General features: G+C 39.4%; 1 protein-coding gene across 1 annotated transcript in view; it reads right to left on the reverse strand.

Moving 5' to 3' along the window:
• Positions 1 to 17,355: 17,355 nt before the first annotated feature.
• Positions 17,356 to 17,770, reverse strand: part of FOXP2 (forkhead box P2) — a 579,029-nt gene continuing 578,614 nt past the window's right edge. Inside the window, exon 20 of the mRNA XM_054725917.1 lies at positions 17,356 to 17,500. Coding sequence (XP_054581892.1) covers positions 17,356 to 17,500 — 145 coding nt within the window. The remainder of the gene's footprint in view (positions 17,501 to 17,770) is intronic.

The raw sequence follows: 17,770 nt of genomic DNA on the forward strand, positions 1-17,770 counted from the left end.
AAAAAATTGTTGGCCACTCTGCAGGGTCCAGGTTTGCTAATTAACAGAAAAGAAATAGAGTCTAGGAGGTGATTTTGAGAAGTGTAGTATACACGTTGTAGCATGTCAATTCAGCCTGATGAGCCACAGATGTGATTGGGCCATTTCATGACCAGGTTGGAAGTACCTGGCAGGGGCCAGAGAACAGCAATGGGATAAGGTCAGAGCACCATGGGCAGACTCTACTGGGCCTTGTGGGCTACACTGTTCTACAAAACAAAACAATCAATAGATGGAAGAATAATTTTACAGTGTGGACATATCTAATCACCATGCTGTGCTCTTTAAGTAGCTTACAGTGTTATTTGTTAATTGTATCTCAATAAAGCTTGGAAAAAACCCCACAAGGCAATCGTCAATTATTAAGTTTCTCAGGACTTGGGATATGCTAAAATGCTTTGTATAGGTATGGAAAACTACAGACCCCATCTGGTCCAATGCTGAGGCCATGTTCGCTTCGAGAACAGTCCCAACAGTGACTATTCTCTTCTCTTCCTGAAGAAGAGAATTGTTCATCAAGAGGAGGACTTCCAACTCACTGCTAGTCCTTAAGCAGATTCATTTGTTTCAACAGGTCCAACCTGACCCTGCTTCTGAGTTCATCCATCTCTGACTGCATCACCCACAACCATGCTCTTAGGCACACCTTTTTCTAATGAAAAGGCTTAGGAGAAAGGAATATAGCTGTATACTCATACCAATACTTCTTTTTCTTGTGTCAAAAACCTAATAAAACAATTTTTCCAATATTACTCTGTAGGTCGGGATTATGGAGGTCTATAAGTGTATCATCCCTTAAGTGCAGAAATTCCGCTACAGATGCAAGATTTTCTGGGGCATTTTCAAGAGCAGCTTGACTAGACATGGGCTTTCATGAGATGGTGGCTAGGCTAAGGGATACATTGGCCATACTTAATTGAACAGTCATTGGGTTTATAAAAATAGTTATACTGTTTAGTCTGAATGTGAATGTATTTGAAATCTATACCTAGCCTATTTTGCATTAGTATGAATATCTAATATCTGTTATCTATCTGTTCTAATTGAAACATCAATACACATCAGGCTGAAATTTGATAAAAAGTATTTACTTGGGCAGTGCTGACCCAAGAGTCACATCCTCTCACCGCTTCTACTGGGAAGGGAAGTGGAGTTAATGCTTTCAGGACAAGAATAGCATCAACTCGATTATCACATCTCACACATTGATTCTTCAGAGCTTTGAACAAAGAACAGAATATTAGTCCCTTCACTACCCAAGGAGGATGTTAACCTCCACCCCTGCAAGAGTGAGGACACTACTGAAGTCACCTTCCCCTGCTGGATGGGCCAGCTGCCAACTGTGAACGGGAACTTGGTTAGAGTAAACGATTCTTTGTCAGGAATGTGGAAATGGTGACATTAGGGGCTAGCCTGGGCTAGAGAATAAAGCTTCAATGAAATTTGCAAGTCCATTTTGGTTTATATACCTGTTGGAGCTGAGACATTAAATACAGAAGGCTTTTTTAATCTAGGTATTTTAAACACTACTTGATACCATGGAGTAGTGTCACTCAACAGAGAGTACTTCAAGGGCAGAGCTATCTCTGAACCAGAATAAGACCACAGGAAGGCCGATTCATCCCAGAACATTTGGGACAGGGTTATTTTCTTTTGTTTCAACATCCACTTTTGACAGAACTGGCTTTTCTCTTTCCCCTGCTGGAGAGCTAATAACTTCCTTCATGCTTGCCTTACTCCAGTCCCCCCACACAGGCGAGTGCAGCTGACTCGATATGCAGGAATGTGTGCTTTATTTACATTTATTTTTTGTCAGTCATTTGCTGTCAAGATAGAGAGAGACATCCTCCGTAATCAAACACAGAAACAGGTCAGGAAGGTTAGCTTGAGAAAAAAAACATGGAAGAAATAACCATGGAGCACAGCCTATAATTCAGTATTAGAGCAAGTCAATGGCGAGACAAAAATAAGATTATAACCAAACCCTCTCCCGTCTCAGGGCGTGCTATTTGTTCCTGAGATTTCTAAAGATTCATTCAATTCCTGCACCTATCTGAGAGTTCTAAAACAGTGGCTGATATTGAAAATAAATAATCCAATTCAGTTTGGCCATATTAACTGTGAAATCTACTTTACTAGTGAGATAGAATTTACTTTAGGCCATGCAGGTCAATAGTCTTAGAGAGGGAATTCCAAAGATGAAGGCCCATCATAGAAAATGCTCAGCCTTCAGACTTGTGTAGTTCTAAATCAGAGGGCTCAGCACCTCTAAGCCCTCCAGCTGCTGTGAGGGCAAACCCAGGAAAGAAGTGGTCATTGGCTATAGCCCAACTCCCCCTCTCTGCTGCCTCTCCTCAACCCCTGAAACAGGATGCTGTTGAGGTCTGCTACCTTGATTCCCCCGGAATGCAAAGAGGCAACTCATGAGCTATGGAATCCTGGAGGGAACAAAGGCAAGTGTGAACGTGTGTGAACTCATATTTTGGCATGATGAAAAGTAGGTACTCTTCAAAAGGTCCGCTGTGTGGCAGAAGGACTCGTTACTGAGAGCAGAGCTTAACTGCCCACACAAAGGCAAGTGGGGCGGAATGGGCTCAGTGAGGTTAGATACAGACAATATGGGACAAGAGATTGTTGAATCTTAAAATCTGCTGTTAAAGTTATTGGTAAGAGCAAAGAGCAAAGAATATATGTTTTCCTGTTTGCTGTCCAAAGGTAGTTTTTGGAAATTCTGGTGGAATAACACTTTTTATCTCTATCAGTCAAAATGAAAATGAGTCTGTGGTAAGCAGAATAATGGGCCCCCAAATATGTCTACATCCTAATCCCAAGAACCTGTGAATACGTTTGGTTACATGGCAAAAGCAAATTAAGGATGCAAATAAAATTAAGGTTGATAATCAACTATACCTAAAATAGAGAGATTATCCTGGATTATTGTCATGGGCACAATGTGATCACAAGGGTCCTTATAAGTGAAAGGAGGAGGCAGAAGAAAATCAGTCATGTAAGAGGGACTTGACCCATTCTTCTAGCTTTGAAGATGAAGGGAGAAGACCAAGAGCCAAAGATTGTGGGGGGGCCCCTACAAGCTGGTACAGGCTAGCAGCTGGACTCTCCCCTAATGCCCCCAGGAGAGAAGGCCACCCTGCAGACACCTTGATTTTATTTCACTGAGACCTCTGATGACCAAATCTAAGTAATACATTCGTGTTGTTTTAAGCCACTGAGTTGGTGATAATTTATTAGAGCAACAATGGGAAACTAATACAGAGTTCAACAGTCAGCTTGACATGGAAATGTGTAAGTTTTGCATTAAGCTTTGTCTATGGTGAGGATTGCCAGGAAATCAACATTTTGGGAAAAGAAACTAAATTTGTTGCCTAAGTGTAAGGCATGACACTCTTTCTGCATGACACTAGCTAGCATCCTCATTTCATCGCCTGTGCTATATGTGGTAGTCTGCTGGAAGGTGCACAACATTTAACACTTATTATCCCAGGAGAACTAATTTCCAATACATAGTTGAAACCAACCCTAAAGGATGACGTGTTAAGCAATCAGCCATATAGTAAAAGGCTATTTGACCAAAGGATGGTACCGGTCAGCTTGTGTTTTCTGAATACTTGAAGTCCAGCTGTTGCAAAATATTTCTTTCTGTGCTCCCAGGAGAAAAAATATAGTCCTGTTTTACTTTGATATTCAGGATGAGACTGAGGAATGGACAGTACCTGTGCCACATGCAAAGTCATTCAAAACATCAGTAGTATAGTTAGAAAATAAATCCAGGACATGGAAAGTTTGGTTTCTATCACATTCACCTGAGATTTGAAAACTAAATTAACTTCAGGTGGAGAGAAGAGAATGAGGACAGTTACCTGAAACTAAATACACAGTATGACCCTGCTTTTTTAAAAATATGTTTTCATAGATTTCAGAGAGGAAGGGAAAGAGAGAGAGAGAGGTAGAAACATCAGTGATTGAAAGAGAATCATTGACCAGCTGCCTCCTGCATGCCCCCTACTAGGGAACAAGGCCACAATCCAGGCATGTGCCCTGACTAGGAATCGAACTATGACCTCCTGGTTCATAGGTTGAAGCTCAACCACTGAAACACAACAGCCGGGCAACCCTGCTTTTCTTTTAAATTGAGTGACTGTTCATGTGACATGTACACCAAAAAGGTTAGGATTTGACATTATGTTTTAAATAAAATACTGTTCACAGAACTTAGAACATAACTATTCATTAATTACCATCATCTATCGATATATATAAAAGCCAGCGACTGTAACGCCATAATGACCAGAACAACCAGTCACTATGACGCCCACTGTGGCCAGAGAACCGCCGAATCGAGGGTGGAGCCGGCTGGCCAACTTTCCACGGCCCCTCCCCCCAGCTTCCCCGCCCCTGATCAGCCTCTCCCACCCCGATCTGGGGGGTGGGCAAGTGGCCAACTGCTTGCAGCCCCTCCCCCTGGCTGGCCCACCCCTGATGGGCCCCCACCACCCCGATTAGCCCATGGCCTCTCCCCCCAGCCAGCTCCACCCCTGATTGGCCCCCACACTCCGATGAAGGGCAGGGCCAGCTGGCCAACCACCCATCGCCCCTCCCCTAGGCCACTGGCCCCCGATTGGCTCCCATCACCCCAGTTGGGGGGGGGGGGTGGCCGGCCTACCACTTACAACCTGTCCCCACAGCCCTCCCCACCCCTGATCAGCCCCCACCATCCCCATTGACCCACAGCCCCTTCCCCAGCCAGCTCCGCCCCTGGTTGGCCCCCCCTACACACCAATCAGGGGTGGGGCTGGGCAGCCAACCTCCCACGGCTCCTCCTCCAGCCCCATTTGGGGGCTGGGCTGGCCGGCCCACTTCCCACAGCCCCTCCCCACAGCCAGCCTGGCCCTGATCGGGCCCCAATCAGGGTGGTCTGGCCAGCCAACCTCTTGCTATCTCCTCCTCCTAACAGGCCTGGCCCCATTCCACCAATAGGGCCCGGGCCAACTGGACCCAACCTGTGCACGAATTCGTGCACTGGACCTCTAGTTCTAGGATTAAAAGACTACTAGGGTTATTAGGAAAATGCTGGAGAGACATATTCCTGGCTTGATAAGTGTGGGGTGTTTTGAAGACACATTCTTACTACCTGGTGGCCTCATTATATTTTCAACAACTGGCTAATGTGAATGGACTGGTGCTAACTGAACTTCAGGATTGAAGAGGAGAAATGGGTGAGCCCTGGGGAGTGGTCTCTTCTGAATGAGCAAGCACATTTCCAACACAATTGGCTGCCTAATCGCTTGTTGCAAACTCGGTTGATGTATTTGGATGTGTAAGCAATTAAGTTTCCTCTAAAAGCCTTGGTTGATAATGCTTTTGTTCTCCGTTTCTTACAACTGAACTAACAGAGGGAAGAAACTGATATGGAAATGATTTTCAATGTGGTTTGGTTTGCTTTTTAACTTTCAAAACATTTTTCAATTAAGCTGGCCAACTGATGCACGGTTTATTATACCTCCTGACACCACATAAAATAGATAGCAAAGAGAAAAGGAGACAGTATATAATAAAAGTTGTTTTAGCAATAAAACAACTTGTGATGAAAAAAGCCTACTTATTTGCATTAAACCACATCATTTAAATGGGATTAACTATATTGAGTACTTCTCTGTACTAGCCACCAAGTTAGTTCTAAGTATTGTGAATGAGGAAAACATGTGGTTCCTGACTTCAAGAAACATCTCTTTAAATAGGCCTTTGGCAGATGTTGGCTCAATATCTGATTCTGAGGTTTCATGAGATAAGACACTTCATTTCTAAAGGACAATAACTATAAACCATCGCCTCTGAATACTTTGCTTTCCCATAACCAGTCCTATCAAGCCTCCAATAAGATTTCCATAGAGCACCTAACACATTATGTTGCTAGTTAATTTAAAAAATAATATGCATTGCCTCATTGGGGGCCCGAAAAACAGCAGTCATGCTGTTGCCTCAACCCATTTGGGAAATTAAACAGACCACAAAGAAATAAATTTAAAAACTGCTACCACATCTGTCATGGAAACATGAAATTTAAGTCTGTGGAGCCACTTGTTCCTGGAACCACTTCCTACAGTTATTGCACACAAAGGTTCTGTAATTCAGGTAGGTTTAGTGCTTCAGAATTTCACCTTCAATGAGAATTTACTTAACCTTCCATCATTAAAATGTATCCATGTGCAAAATCAGACTCACACTTCGCATGTAAGCAGTTGTGGAAAAATAGGTGCCCTACATTGAAACCCCAGTTCTTTGCTAATTGTGACATTAGTGATGTCACCATAACTATTTCCAACTCTCAGTTTTCCCATCTGATACATGGGGAAATTTCTCATATTGTACAATGGTTATTAGCCTCAAATAAGGTGACATGTGAGAATTTTCATAGGGCAGTACCTGGGCATAGAGAGAATCCTTTCAGGCCTGCACCTGAAAGATAACCACTCACAACATCAAGCTTTGAAAACCAACAGCTACTGGAGTCCTACAGGCTATGGCAAACTGCGATGGCCCTTGCAGGGCTGGTGCCCTGCTTGCAGTCTTATCTGGCCCAGGGCCCCGCGTAGAAGCACCAGAGATGCAGGCGTCTTGTTTGGCCGGCACCGGGAGGCCTGCTGAGTGTTCTCTGGGAAGAAGGCCAGGGGGCACCATCTTCCTACTATCACTTCGTCTTGCTCCCGCCCGCAGGTGCCACCAGTTTGTGAGTTTTATTTTAACTATTGGCTTTATTGAAAGAATTGAAATCACTTCTGTTAGTGAGATTTTAAAAATACATTTGTAAACACTGTCAAAGAGATTTTGTGTCTCTTCATAACAGTGGAAGTTTAGTACTAAGGACAATGGAATTCTTTTTTTTCTCTACATATATTTTTATTGATTTCAGAGAGGAAGGGAGAGGAAGAGAGAGATAGAAATAACAATGATGAGAGAGAATCAAAGTAGCTGCCTCCTACATGTACCCTACTGGGGATCAAGCCCGCAACTTGGGCATGTGCCCTGGCCAGGAATCGAACCATGATCTTCTGGTTTATGAGTCAATGCTCAACCACTGGGCCACACCAGCCGGGCAATATGATTGTATTTTTAATTCCTCTGGTGTCAGCATTGTAAAGTATAGTTTGAGAAATACCTTATTGAGAACTGATGATGTCCCCTTACTTGACTTTGTATGACCATCCTGGCACTTTTTATATATGCATAACATTGAAGTTTGAATTAATCAAGAAAATAATAATATAACAGTTAACATTCACTGTCACAATTTGCAGATGAACTCATCCAATAAGCTTAGATATTTTACTTTTTCTGAAATTCTCCTCAGTATAGTCAATTATTGGTCATAAAAATAAATACCAAATTCTTAACCATTTCAGTGGTCTTAGTCTCCTGGGAATCACCCATAAATTTTGCCACATATACTCAACAGAGTAAGTGCTCATGTAGATTTATTTCTTACTTCCAGTGCCACAAACTGTAGTTAATTCTTATGGTTGGCCTTCTCATATCATGCTCTTTCCTTTTGAGTCAACATAATGAGAGGTATCATCAGAACTTGGGCAGAGGCATTTGGGTTTTATGGGGAATATCCAGGAGTAAAGGCCGGGTATACACCAGGGACTGACAGGCGACCTCTCCACTGACTAGGGATCCGGTTATGGACAGCTACTATGAGTCTAGAGGGTAATCTGGAGCCCAGAAGCTCATTTTTAGGGAAAGCAGAGGGAAGACCTCCTCCTAGAGGCATGGTGGGAAAACCACAGGCAAGGATGAAAACTACCAATAAGGGTTACTGAAGATGTAAGGACAGCCACAATGTGGGGCAAACGCAGGGAACTTCAGAAATAAAGGCAGACTCAACTACTGATGGGGCAATTGCCAGAGTGAGATCCAGGCCCTCTGGGGAATTGACTTGATGCAATAGCTAGGGCCCCAGGACCTAGAATTGCAAAGATTGGAATAGCAGGGATTGTATCCAGAGGCTACTGTTCAGACATGGACTCAAACTGCATTTCCATCCAATGGAGTCTGAGAAACATGGCCATGTCCAAACTGAGACATTTCATCAGGGGTCTTCATGCCTGTAGGTCTTCCATTGTTTGAGCTAGAACTATTTACATGGTGGATTTTGAGAACGATTACAGCTTTATACAAAAACTCACTTCTATATGGCAAACAAAGATTTCAGAGCTTGGTTAGAAATGAGAGAATAAGGAAATCGTCTTGCAGCCCCAAAAGGTCAAATTTCAGCCTTCCATGAAAGCCTCTCTCATGTGAAACTGAGCATGGATCTCAACTCCCAAGGAATGGGAATCATTTTGGATAGTCCCTGAGTGCCTACTAAGCACGGTTATCAATGTTTAGGGTTTTATGTCTAACAGGAATTTATCAAATGTAATAGTCTCACCAGTTATACTTTCCACTTATCCTGATTTAAAATCAAATGCCCCAATTTGAAATTATTCTCAACCCATAGATCCCATCCACTGATAACCCTCCCAGTTTGGGACCACAGTATGAATACTTCTCAGATCTCATTGCCATTGAGGGACCAAACACAGATTGGAAAGCAGCGGACCTCATGCCCCACTCCCCTTCCTGTTCTCATGGCAGAAGTCACTAGTAGATGATGATACATTTTCTTGTAAAGTGAAGAAATGGCCTTATAATCCATTGTCAGGTATGTATTAAACCTGTACATTGTGCCAGCCACTACGGTAGCCACTACAAACCAATCAGAGTTGTCAAATTACATGCAGCTATTTTCCGTTTCAAGCCCAGAAACTACATTCAGTCCCAGCCCCTTCGACAGGGTAAGGGGCAATACCTGCCAGCTGGTTAGTGCCAATCAATGCCTTCTCTTTCTAATGGGTTGGAACTGGAAGCCCCTTACCCTAATAAGGGCTCTATGATAGCTCACTCAAGAAAATTTTGGATTATACAAGATCACCAGTGTTTTCCTAAAAGTCAACAGGTAAGTGAATAGTTTCGTGGCCCTGTGGAAGCGTAAAGCCATCGACGTGCTATCCATCTTTGGAATACAGTTGAAGTGATCACTACATATGAAGTTACTACCTATTATTCTTCCGATGGGTTTCAATATCATTGCTCACGAGAGATCTGAGTTATACACAATAAATTCTTTTTTGTTCAAGCCATCATTTCTGAGTTCTTTGGCACAAAATATAGAAACATTTTCCTCCTGGTTTTGATTAGGTTTCTTAGAAATATCCCCTGGTATATCACTTAACTTCTGTCAAGGGGCTTGAATCCTCTTTTTAGGTGCTTGATCTCAATGTCTGACTATCTCTCAAATTTTATGCATTATGTGTGCTCTTCAAGTGACCCAATAATTTTTCTAAATGATAGAAATAACAATTGTAGTGCCAGAATGTCCCCCTTGGAAAATTAGGATAGTGATGGTTATCTGCCTAAGACTGCTCCTTTAGCAAAATGACAACTACTAATGCACACATTATTCAATAACAGCTTTAAATTTATGCAGAGAAAAAAAATTAATGACATTTTTCCATTTTGTGATGGAGGCTACTATAAAATTATTTCTAAGATGGTGAGAAAATTAAATGTGGAATAAATACCATCGAATAACAGGCATAACTGATTATGCATCATAATGAGTATTAAATCAACATTCCAATGTGCCATATAAGGAGACTGTATGTGAGAATCAGGAGTCAGAGACTGGAGACAACCAAAATGTTGGATTATTTTATAAATCTCACACCGCTTATCATGGCTAATGGGAAATTAATTTGATGCATTTGTTTAATTTTTTGAAATCTTATTCTTTTTTATTAACTTTGGCCTAATCTCTATAACCAAAGAGGCCAAAACTGTAAATAAATGTGTGGCATTGGTTGCAAGCTTTTGATGTTATGACAAGACTTTTAATATCTAAGTCTATTATCTCCAGATGAAATGTTTCTATTGAGGTTCTGTTGATTTGGTTTCTTGTAGATTAGCTGTCTAAAGCTCTCTCCTCTAAGAAAGGCACTAAATAAAACACGTAAATGTTGGTGTAGAGTTTAATTACAAGGACTCTCAGCTTGGTGCTCACTCAAATTTTTCTAAGTTTTTTTGCTGAAAAGCTTAATTGTTTGGCTAATGGAAGATAGGTGAATGAATACATGATCATAATAAGTCTATACTAGGAGAAATGTCATTTTAAAATTTTATAAGTTTCCCCTGAGACTTGTAATTTTTTTTTTTTTTTTGTCAAAGAGGATTGGTAAATTTTAAATGTTGCATTTGCTATAATATCATTTAAATAGATTTAAAGGAGAAACTATATAAATACATTTAAAGGAGAATTAAGCAGGGCAGGTCAGTCAGGTGTTCCCCTCTGCATGTCCAAGGGTTTTGGGCTGCCTCTCAATGGATGAAGAGAGTGGCTTAGGGGCTTTGCCTCATATCAACATCCCTGCATGGTGCTATGGGAGCCTGCTCTGCACCATCTCCTTGGGGCAATAGCAACTTGTTATTGAACACGAGGGGGATCTACACTGAAAGTGATTGAGAAGAGAATCATGTAGTTGAGTTTACCTCTTCAGTATTATACTCATATATATAATTGACTTTAGCTTTTCAGTATTATAAGCATTACCTCTTCAGTATTATAATAATGACATGAAGAGTTGAAAAAAAAATACATTCATGTCTGGTCATAGCCACACATTTTCTTTAATAACACCTCTTCTTTTTTTTCTACTTTTTACTCATCTTCTCTCACCTCTGCATGTGTTTATTGTCAAACCTTTTGATCTCAATGATCCTCAAATATGAAGGGAGAGATGATCATTTTTGATATGTAGATGTCTGTGTTTTCCACAGGAGAAGTGGAAACAGAAGAACCCTGAATTTACAAGATAAGATCAGCTGCAACTTTAGGAAATGGATTGGCTGATGTTTATTTCAAAGGCCATCAAGTAAACCTTCACAGCAGATTGTTAAATCAACAATATATATTTAGGGTTTAAAGGTATGATTTTCTTTTATTTTTGAAGTATGTGTGTTTTGTAAGCTTCATGTACAAACACACATGTATTGGCTGAAGTAATACATTAGAATCAAAGTGTTACCCCAATGGCAAGGTGGAGTTCTTATTCTGGGTTCTTGTTCTACGAAGTTTGAGGAATAAAAATCATGGACCAGAAGATTTTAAGCAAATCTTGGAAATTTATTGCAAGCCCATACAAACTCCCCCCTGGGGCAGGGTCCCAAAATGGGTAACCAGTGAAGTCTCTTTGTCTAAGAGTTTATAAATGCTGGCAGCTTCTTGGTCTGTACCTGCTACTTTCTAATTGGATCCTTCCTCACTTTATGTTCCCTCATGTTTTTTTTCCTAATTGACTGATTTCCCCCTTCCCCGCCTGGTATCAGTTTCAAAGTTTGAAAGCCTACCTGGCGCAGCTGCCCGCCCTGCCACACACACACACACACACACACACACACACACACACACACACACACCTTCTCTTGTAACATTCTGCTGCTCTCTGTGAGAGAAACATTCTGTTGCTTTGGAGCCTCCCCTTCAGGTACGCATTCCTTTCCCGTGGACCCTACTTTAACTGCCTTTCTTATCTCTAAATCCTCTCACATGTAAGATTCAAATTCCCCAGAAAACTGTAAACTTTTTACTTACAACTACTCATCTTTCCAGTTATTCGGGTATCACATGGCTCCTTTTAGTCTGTGTGATGGTGACTAAACACAGAGGAAGAGCTAGTAGAGGAAATAATGTGTCAAATGATGGGTGAAGCCACACTGTTTTCTCAAGTTACAAAGTCTCATGCAGTAATCTTATACTTTGCCGTTTAAAAGTTTTGTATGCAATTTAAAAACTGATTTGTATGCAATTCAAAAACTGATTAATAGTGAAAAGATATAGTTTACGTTCTTTTCCTTCATCAGCATTTAAATGACAGAAGTTGTCTGAATCTCATTTTGTGAAATATTTGCAACAGTAGAGTTGCATACTTAGCTTTCATTACTCCTGCCTAAAGAAATGGTTAGAATGTGATTTTCCATCTGTATTTTTATTCTAGCTAGTTAAATTTTAAGTCGCCATCTTGGTTTTAATTTTTTTAAATTTAAAATAATTTAGTAATCAGCTTTTTACAAAGCAGTTGAAACCTTCCTTGACCCAACACAATATATCTGAGCAACACAGTACTTTAAACTACAGAGTGACATAAGTTCGACCGTAGATGTAAGTACAAAACATTTGCCAAATTTCTTACATTGTTAGTTTTAATCTCTAAATTATTCTTCCTATATTAGACCATAGAGTCTGAGAGGATTGGATTAACATCTTGTTATACAGCCTTTGATAAGTTAACAAAATAAATACACTGGGCGGGGATCAGTTCGCCTTCATTTACTTTCAACTAATTAATAGTGAAAAATGAATCTAAGGTCCAAGAAAATTAATTCCATGCTCATGTTTCTTTTAAAATAATTTATTATTCTGTGGAAACCTTTTTAATCAAGGTAGTTTTTCACTAGCATGACATAAAACTTTAAACTATGCATAGAATAAAAATCTACTCAACATATTCATTTTCCTTTTATTTCTAATCATGACAAATTTGGGAATGTATATTGAAGTTAAAAAGGCAAAGTTTCCTTCTGCAGAGGCCCCATCTGGCCTGTTTTGGATACTAATAACAGTCTAGGACTGGTTGGTATAGGCAAAGAAGCATCAACTTAGCTATTTACCTATCCCTGTTCCCTATACATCCTCCTAAACCATAGCAGAATGCCATGGGTGTAACTGATATTTGGAGGCAAAAAAAAAAAAGGTAAAAGTCATAAAGTTAGAGTAATCATGTATTCCCTTGTGTGTGTTTTATTTTTTTTTTTAGGATCAGATTTATGATGTCAATTTCTATTAGGATAAAAGCATGAAAACATGAGATGATTATGTGAGATGCCAATTTTGAACCTGAAGATAATTTCTAATGAAGGGGTGGGGGACGTCCAGCCCATGGGCCCGTATAAAGCCAGCACAGTCATTTGGTCTGGCCCTGCCAAGGCATTAGGGGTGCGTTAATTAAATGTTTGACCAAATATAGCAGGCTAACTTTTTTAAGTTGATAATGTTGGATGGCCCATGAATGATGTTATAAATATCCAAATGGCCCTTGGCAGAAAAAAGGTTCCCCACCCCAGTTTTAATGGAAAGTATTTGACAAGCAGCCCCTACTTTTATTGACTTAATGGGAGTATTGGTTTATGAATCCACAACTCCTAAGAAAATGACTTAAACAAATGTGGGACATGTGTACACAAATATATGAGTTGGCTCTGGTAGTGAAGAATGGTGTCTCTGAAAAAATAAAATCCTAGGGGTTATAAATAGGTCAAAACGAATTAGATTTTTATTTATACTTCAGAAATGTAATCAAGTGAATGAAATGATTTCATATACATTTTTACATCCAAGAGCAGTGACACACTGTTCATACATTAATTCTATAGGAAAATGTACATCCTTCGTTTTTGTTGTTGTTAGGTTAAATCTGCCAAGTGTTCATGGACCAAAAAAAAAAAAAAAAAAAAAAAAACCAAACAAACAAAAAAAACCCCAAAAAAACAACAACCTTTCATTGCAACCTGAATTGGTGAAATTAAAAAGGGTCAGCCATGTTCCTTTCAATAGCTTTATGGCATGAATAAAGCCGTTGTCCAAATGCCTGCTAATATTGGCATGTTTCGTATGAAGTCTCACAAATTCTCTAAAATGTGAATGTCCAATTTGAAAACTATGCAATAACCTAATGGATTTTGTGACTGAGTCTACCCAGGGACATTAAAGTCCAGGATGGTTTATTTTAAGTATACTTCTGTAGCTCTATTTCTCGCTGACTCTTCTTCCATTGCCTAATCAGAAAGAAATGCATTCTTATGAAGTTAAGCAGCTGTAGGCACAGAATGCTGATGATACTCGCTCCATATCTGAGTTGCCTAAAGAAAACCTAGTTAGCGGTAATTCTACAAAATACTTGTAACGTTCACATACATTTTTAATTGATTTTCAAACAGTGCTACTGCGGCCATGAATTTGACCACATAGAATATAAGCTTTAAGCCCCCCTAGGTTTAAGCAATTGTGTCTTTGTAGACTAAAACTATGTAAAATAAAATCTGATAACTCCCTGGTGTTAGAGGTAGACAGTTTTCTTTCAAATCCTAGGTTTGGTCTTTTATTTTATTCAGCAGTGAAAGCCATGAATACAGAACAAATAACACCTCTTACAATTCTCAACCATGACTTCTAACATCAGAGAATTCAAAGTATGAACATAGTACACAGTAATGAAAAGTATCAAAATTAGTTTACCTCAAAAAAGATAAATAAAACAGGTATATTCCACCAATACATAAACAGATGTTTGTGCTACAGTTAAAATTTGTTGTATACAAAAGATCATAGTCCCCGTAATCAGTTTGATAGAAGCAAGAATACATGAGCCATTTAAATTGTCAGACATTATGCTTTATAAGGTATGCACAGAAGTTCAAGCAATAAATACATACATTAGTTCAAAGCCTTACAATAGCTACGCAAAGCAGATGCAGAAAAGCAGATTTGCTATTACTAACAAGCAATGATATAAGTAAAAATTCATGAAATGCATTAAAGCAACATTTTTCTTAGAAAAAGTCTGGTCATTTATGGGTCCACCAACATTTTTACATAATATGCACAATTATCAAAATACAGACCAAGCATTTCAGAAAACTCCAAAAAACCTAAAATCTATTTTCAAAGCAATTGCAGTTTTGGAGGTTTTTCTGGTATAATGTGCAAGCAGCTATATTTTTTTTTATTGTATTCATATAAAACCCATGCAAAACTCTACAGGTATATGCATTCTGTGGCTGAGACTTCCTTTCAAAAGTTTTGTAACTGAGGTATGCATACTTTAGCATTGTAGTCTTAGGCCACCCTTCTGATGGTAGAGCTCTCACAGTTACTTTCAGTCCATCAAAACCTTTGAACATGCACATGAAAGACCCATTTTCCCTTCAGATAATCCTGACACGATCCTAGGTGACTGAAACGCATCTTTCACAATACCCATCCTTCTCTGGATACCGCGTGGTAAACTTCCCGTTCGTTCATCATGACCCAAAGACAACATAATGAAAAGTAGCAGTTACTGCGACGTTCTCACATTTCATGCAATCTGCCATAATTGTTCTAATGTTTTTCTTTTTTTGTCTTTTTTGTCTTTTTCTTTTTTTTTCTTTTTGCAGAGGTAGAAGCTTTCAGAAAGCCATTTGGGTAAGTGGGCAGACCCTTTTGAAAGCCGTTATGTTCTTTTATTTGGTGTGATAGATGACTGGGTGTCTCTCTAACTCTATTTGCTGACTTCAGCAAAGAATAAATGATGAGCTTAGTTTGCAAGAACCAGCTCCATAACATGGAACTGGCACATATGTTAAGCTCTAGCAGCCACCTTCTGTCAAAACTGTTTGTAAAGCAATAACCATAATCAGGTTATGAGGTCCCTTGGTTGGGGGAAAAAGTATTATCAAGACTTGGCACAGCACATGAAAAGCAACATGTAAAGTTTCTAGGTTTTAAGCAAATATCTGACTATGTTATTTCCAATACACCATAATGCATCATCATAGTTTTGGGGTTTGGAGATGTCAAGAAAACCAGCATTCCAACAATTTGGCCTGTGCAAGTCTTTGAAAGGGAGAGTATTGTTAGTGTTAATATCCCGTATAAGCAGAGGCAGAATTATATGTAACTTTGGTTTGACTGAAAATAAATACCATGGACTACAATTGCTATAATCTTTGCTTTCAGTGTAAAAACTCAGCTAGATCCCTTTAAAATCAATATGAAATTAATTTTTGGCTTTACTAGACCTTTAATGTTTGGTTCCTATTTTTTTTTTTCGTTATAACTTAAGTCTATAAAAATAGTACACAACAAAGGTTCAGACCATACAAGACATCTAACAACATGTATTCACCACCAAAAATAAGTGACTGGATTGGGAAAACAAAAGCACAGTGTACTATATATATATAACAATATGCAATCTGCATTTGCATCAAGTACATCATCCTTTTGGTCAGTGATCCACATTTGTTGCTTTCTAGCATATCATAACTTCCACTGTGGATTTTGTCCTCACCTCTGTCTTTAGTGAAAGCAAATCTTCATTGCATCTAGATGGACTTTTGGTCTCAGAAGATTACTCTGTGACTGAATTAGCTTTTTAGTTGTGGTTTTTGTCATATTTAATTCTTTGTTTAGGGCTAAATGAAAAGATCCCAGAGGTCGTCAGAAAACAGCAGGTAGTTCATGGAAAAGGTTCCTTTGTATTAATTGAAGTTACAGAAGGCTGACCAAAGCATGTGGCTGCTTCTGTCCTTGAGCTCTTGGCCATGGTTAGAGTTGGCTTTGGTTTGCAGCTGTAGCCTTTGACTGTGTTTGCAGGTAGACAAAGCTTTATCACAAGGAGGTAAAGAGTACAGTTGTAAGATCTATGCAGATATGCAAATGTTTCTATGGTGCTTGCACAGATAATGTTAGCTTAGGATTGCACTTTACATCTTAACACTAACAGCACAGACTGGAAGCCTAAGGTTTTAGATGGTTGCAACAGTCTAATTACTGCGTTTTGTAATTACTAACTTATGTCATTTACAGTTGGTGGCACCAACATAAAAACTAATGTTCTGTTGTTCAAAATTCAGCTAGATACAAGCAGTGACACTAATTTCTGGTACTACTCCTGTGCAAATTAAAAACAATAGCAACAAGTTGAACTTGACCAGCAATTGTTTCTAACATTACAACTACTGAATGCTGGAAAATTCACATTAATGAAACTAACACTATTTTTGGCAGTATATGAGGCGTGTTTGCTTTTTACAAGACATGTATCCTCATATTCAGTCATTTCATGAACCCTTAAGAGCCACATTTTTAAGTGGGCAAAGCCATTATAGAAAGAACAGTTCTTTTTTTTCTAAGAAAAATCAGTTTTTGTCTTTTTTTTTTTCTAAAAAAACAGAGAGAAAGAGAGAAAGAAAAGAAAACAAGCGATTTGCCTGTTGGTACTGAATCCCAAAGGGCTGGCTTCATAAGTTCCTTTAGGGCAGTCTCCTTTATCCATGCTTAATAAATAGTCACAGTAAAAATTTGTCAAATATTCATGGTTGTAGAGTGGTTATGAAGGTCAGTGATATGTCCCTTCACACTGAGGTTTCACAAGTCAGTTCTCATTCCAGATCTTCAGATAAAGGCTCTTCTTCAATCTCTCTGTCATCTTCTAACTCTGGACTGTGATTCGCTGTTGTCACTAAGGACACTGGGCAGTCTTCATCCTCGGCAATCACTGGCTCTTCCTTGACATGGATTGAATGTCTGAAAAACACAGAGAGGGAACCAAAGTTTTACTAAGTGACCAACAAACAGAACTTGACCAACCTTGTAATGAGGAGGTCAACTGAAGGAAGGCACGAAAATATAGTGTCTTTCTTAAAAACTGCCTTGGGTTGATTGAATGAACATGTTAGAGACATGATACTTTACAGTAGAATTCTGGGGGCAGCATTTAGAATAACGTGAGCATGGACTCCCACGTGCTGTACTGTGTTGGTAAAACAGCCCTTTCTCAGCATTCTTTTAGAATGA

The sequence above is a fragment of the Eptesicus fuscus genome, chromosome 14 (genome assembly GCF_027574615.1).
Source record: "Eptesicus fuscus isolate TK198812 chromosome 14, DD_ASM_mEF_20220401, whole genome shotgun sequence".
NCBI lineage: Eukaryota > Metazoa > Chordata > Mammalia > Chiroptera > Vespertilionidae > Eptesicus > Eptesicus fuscus.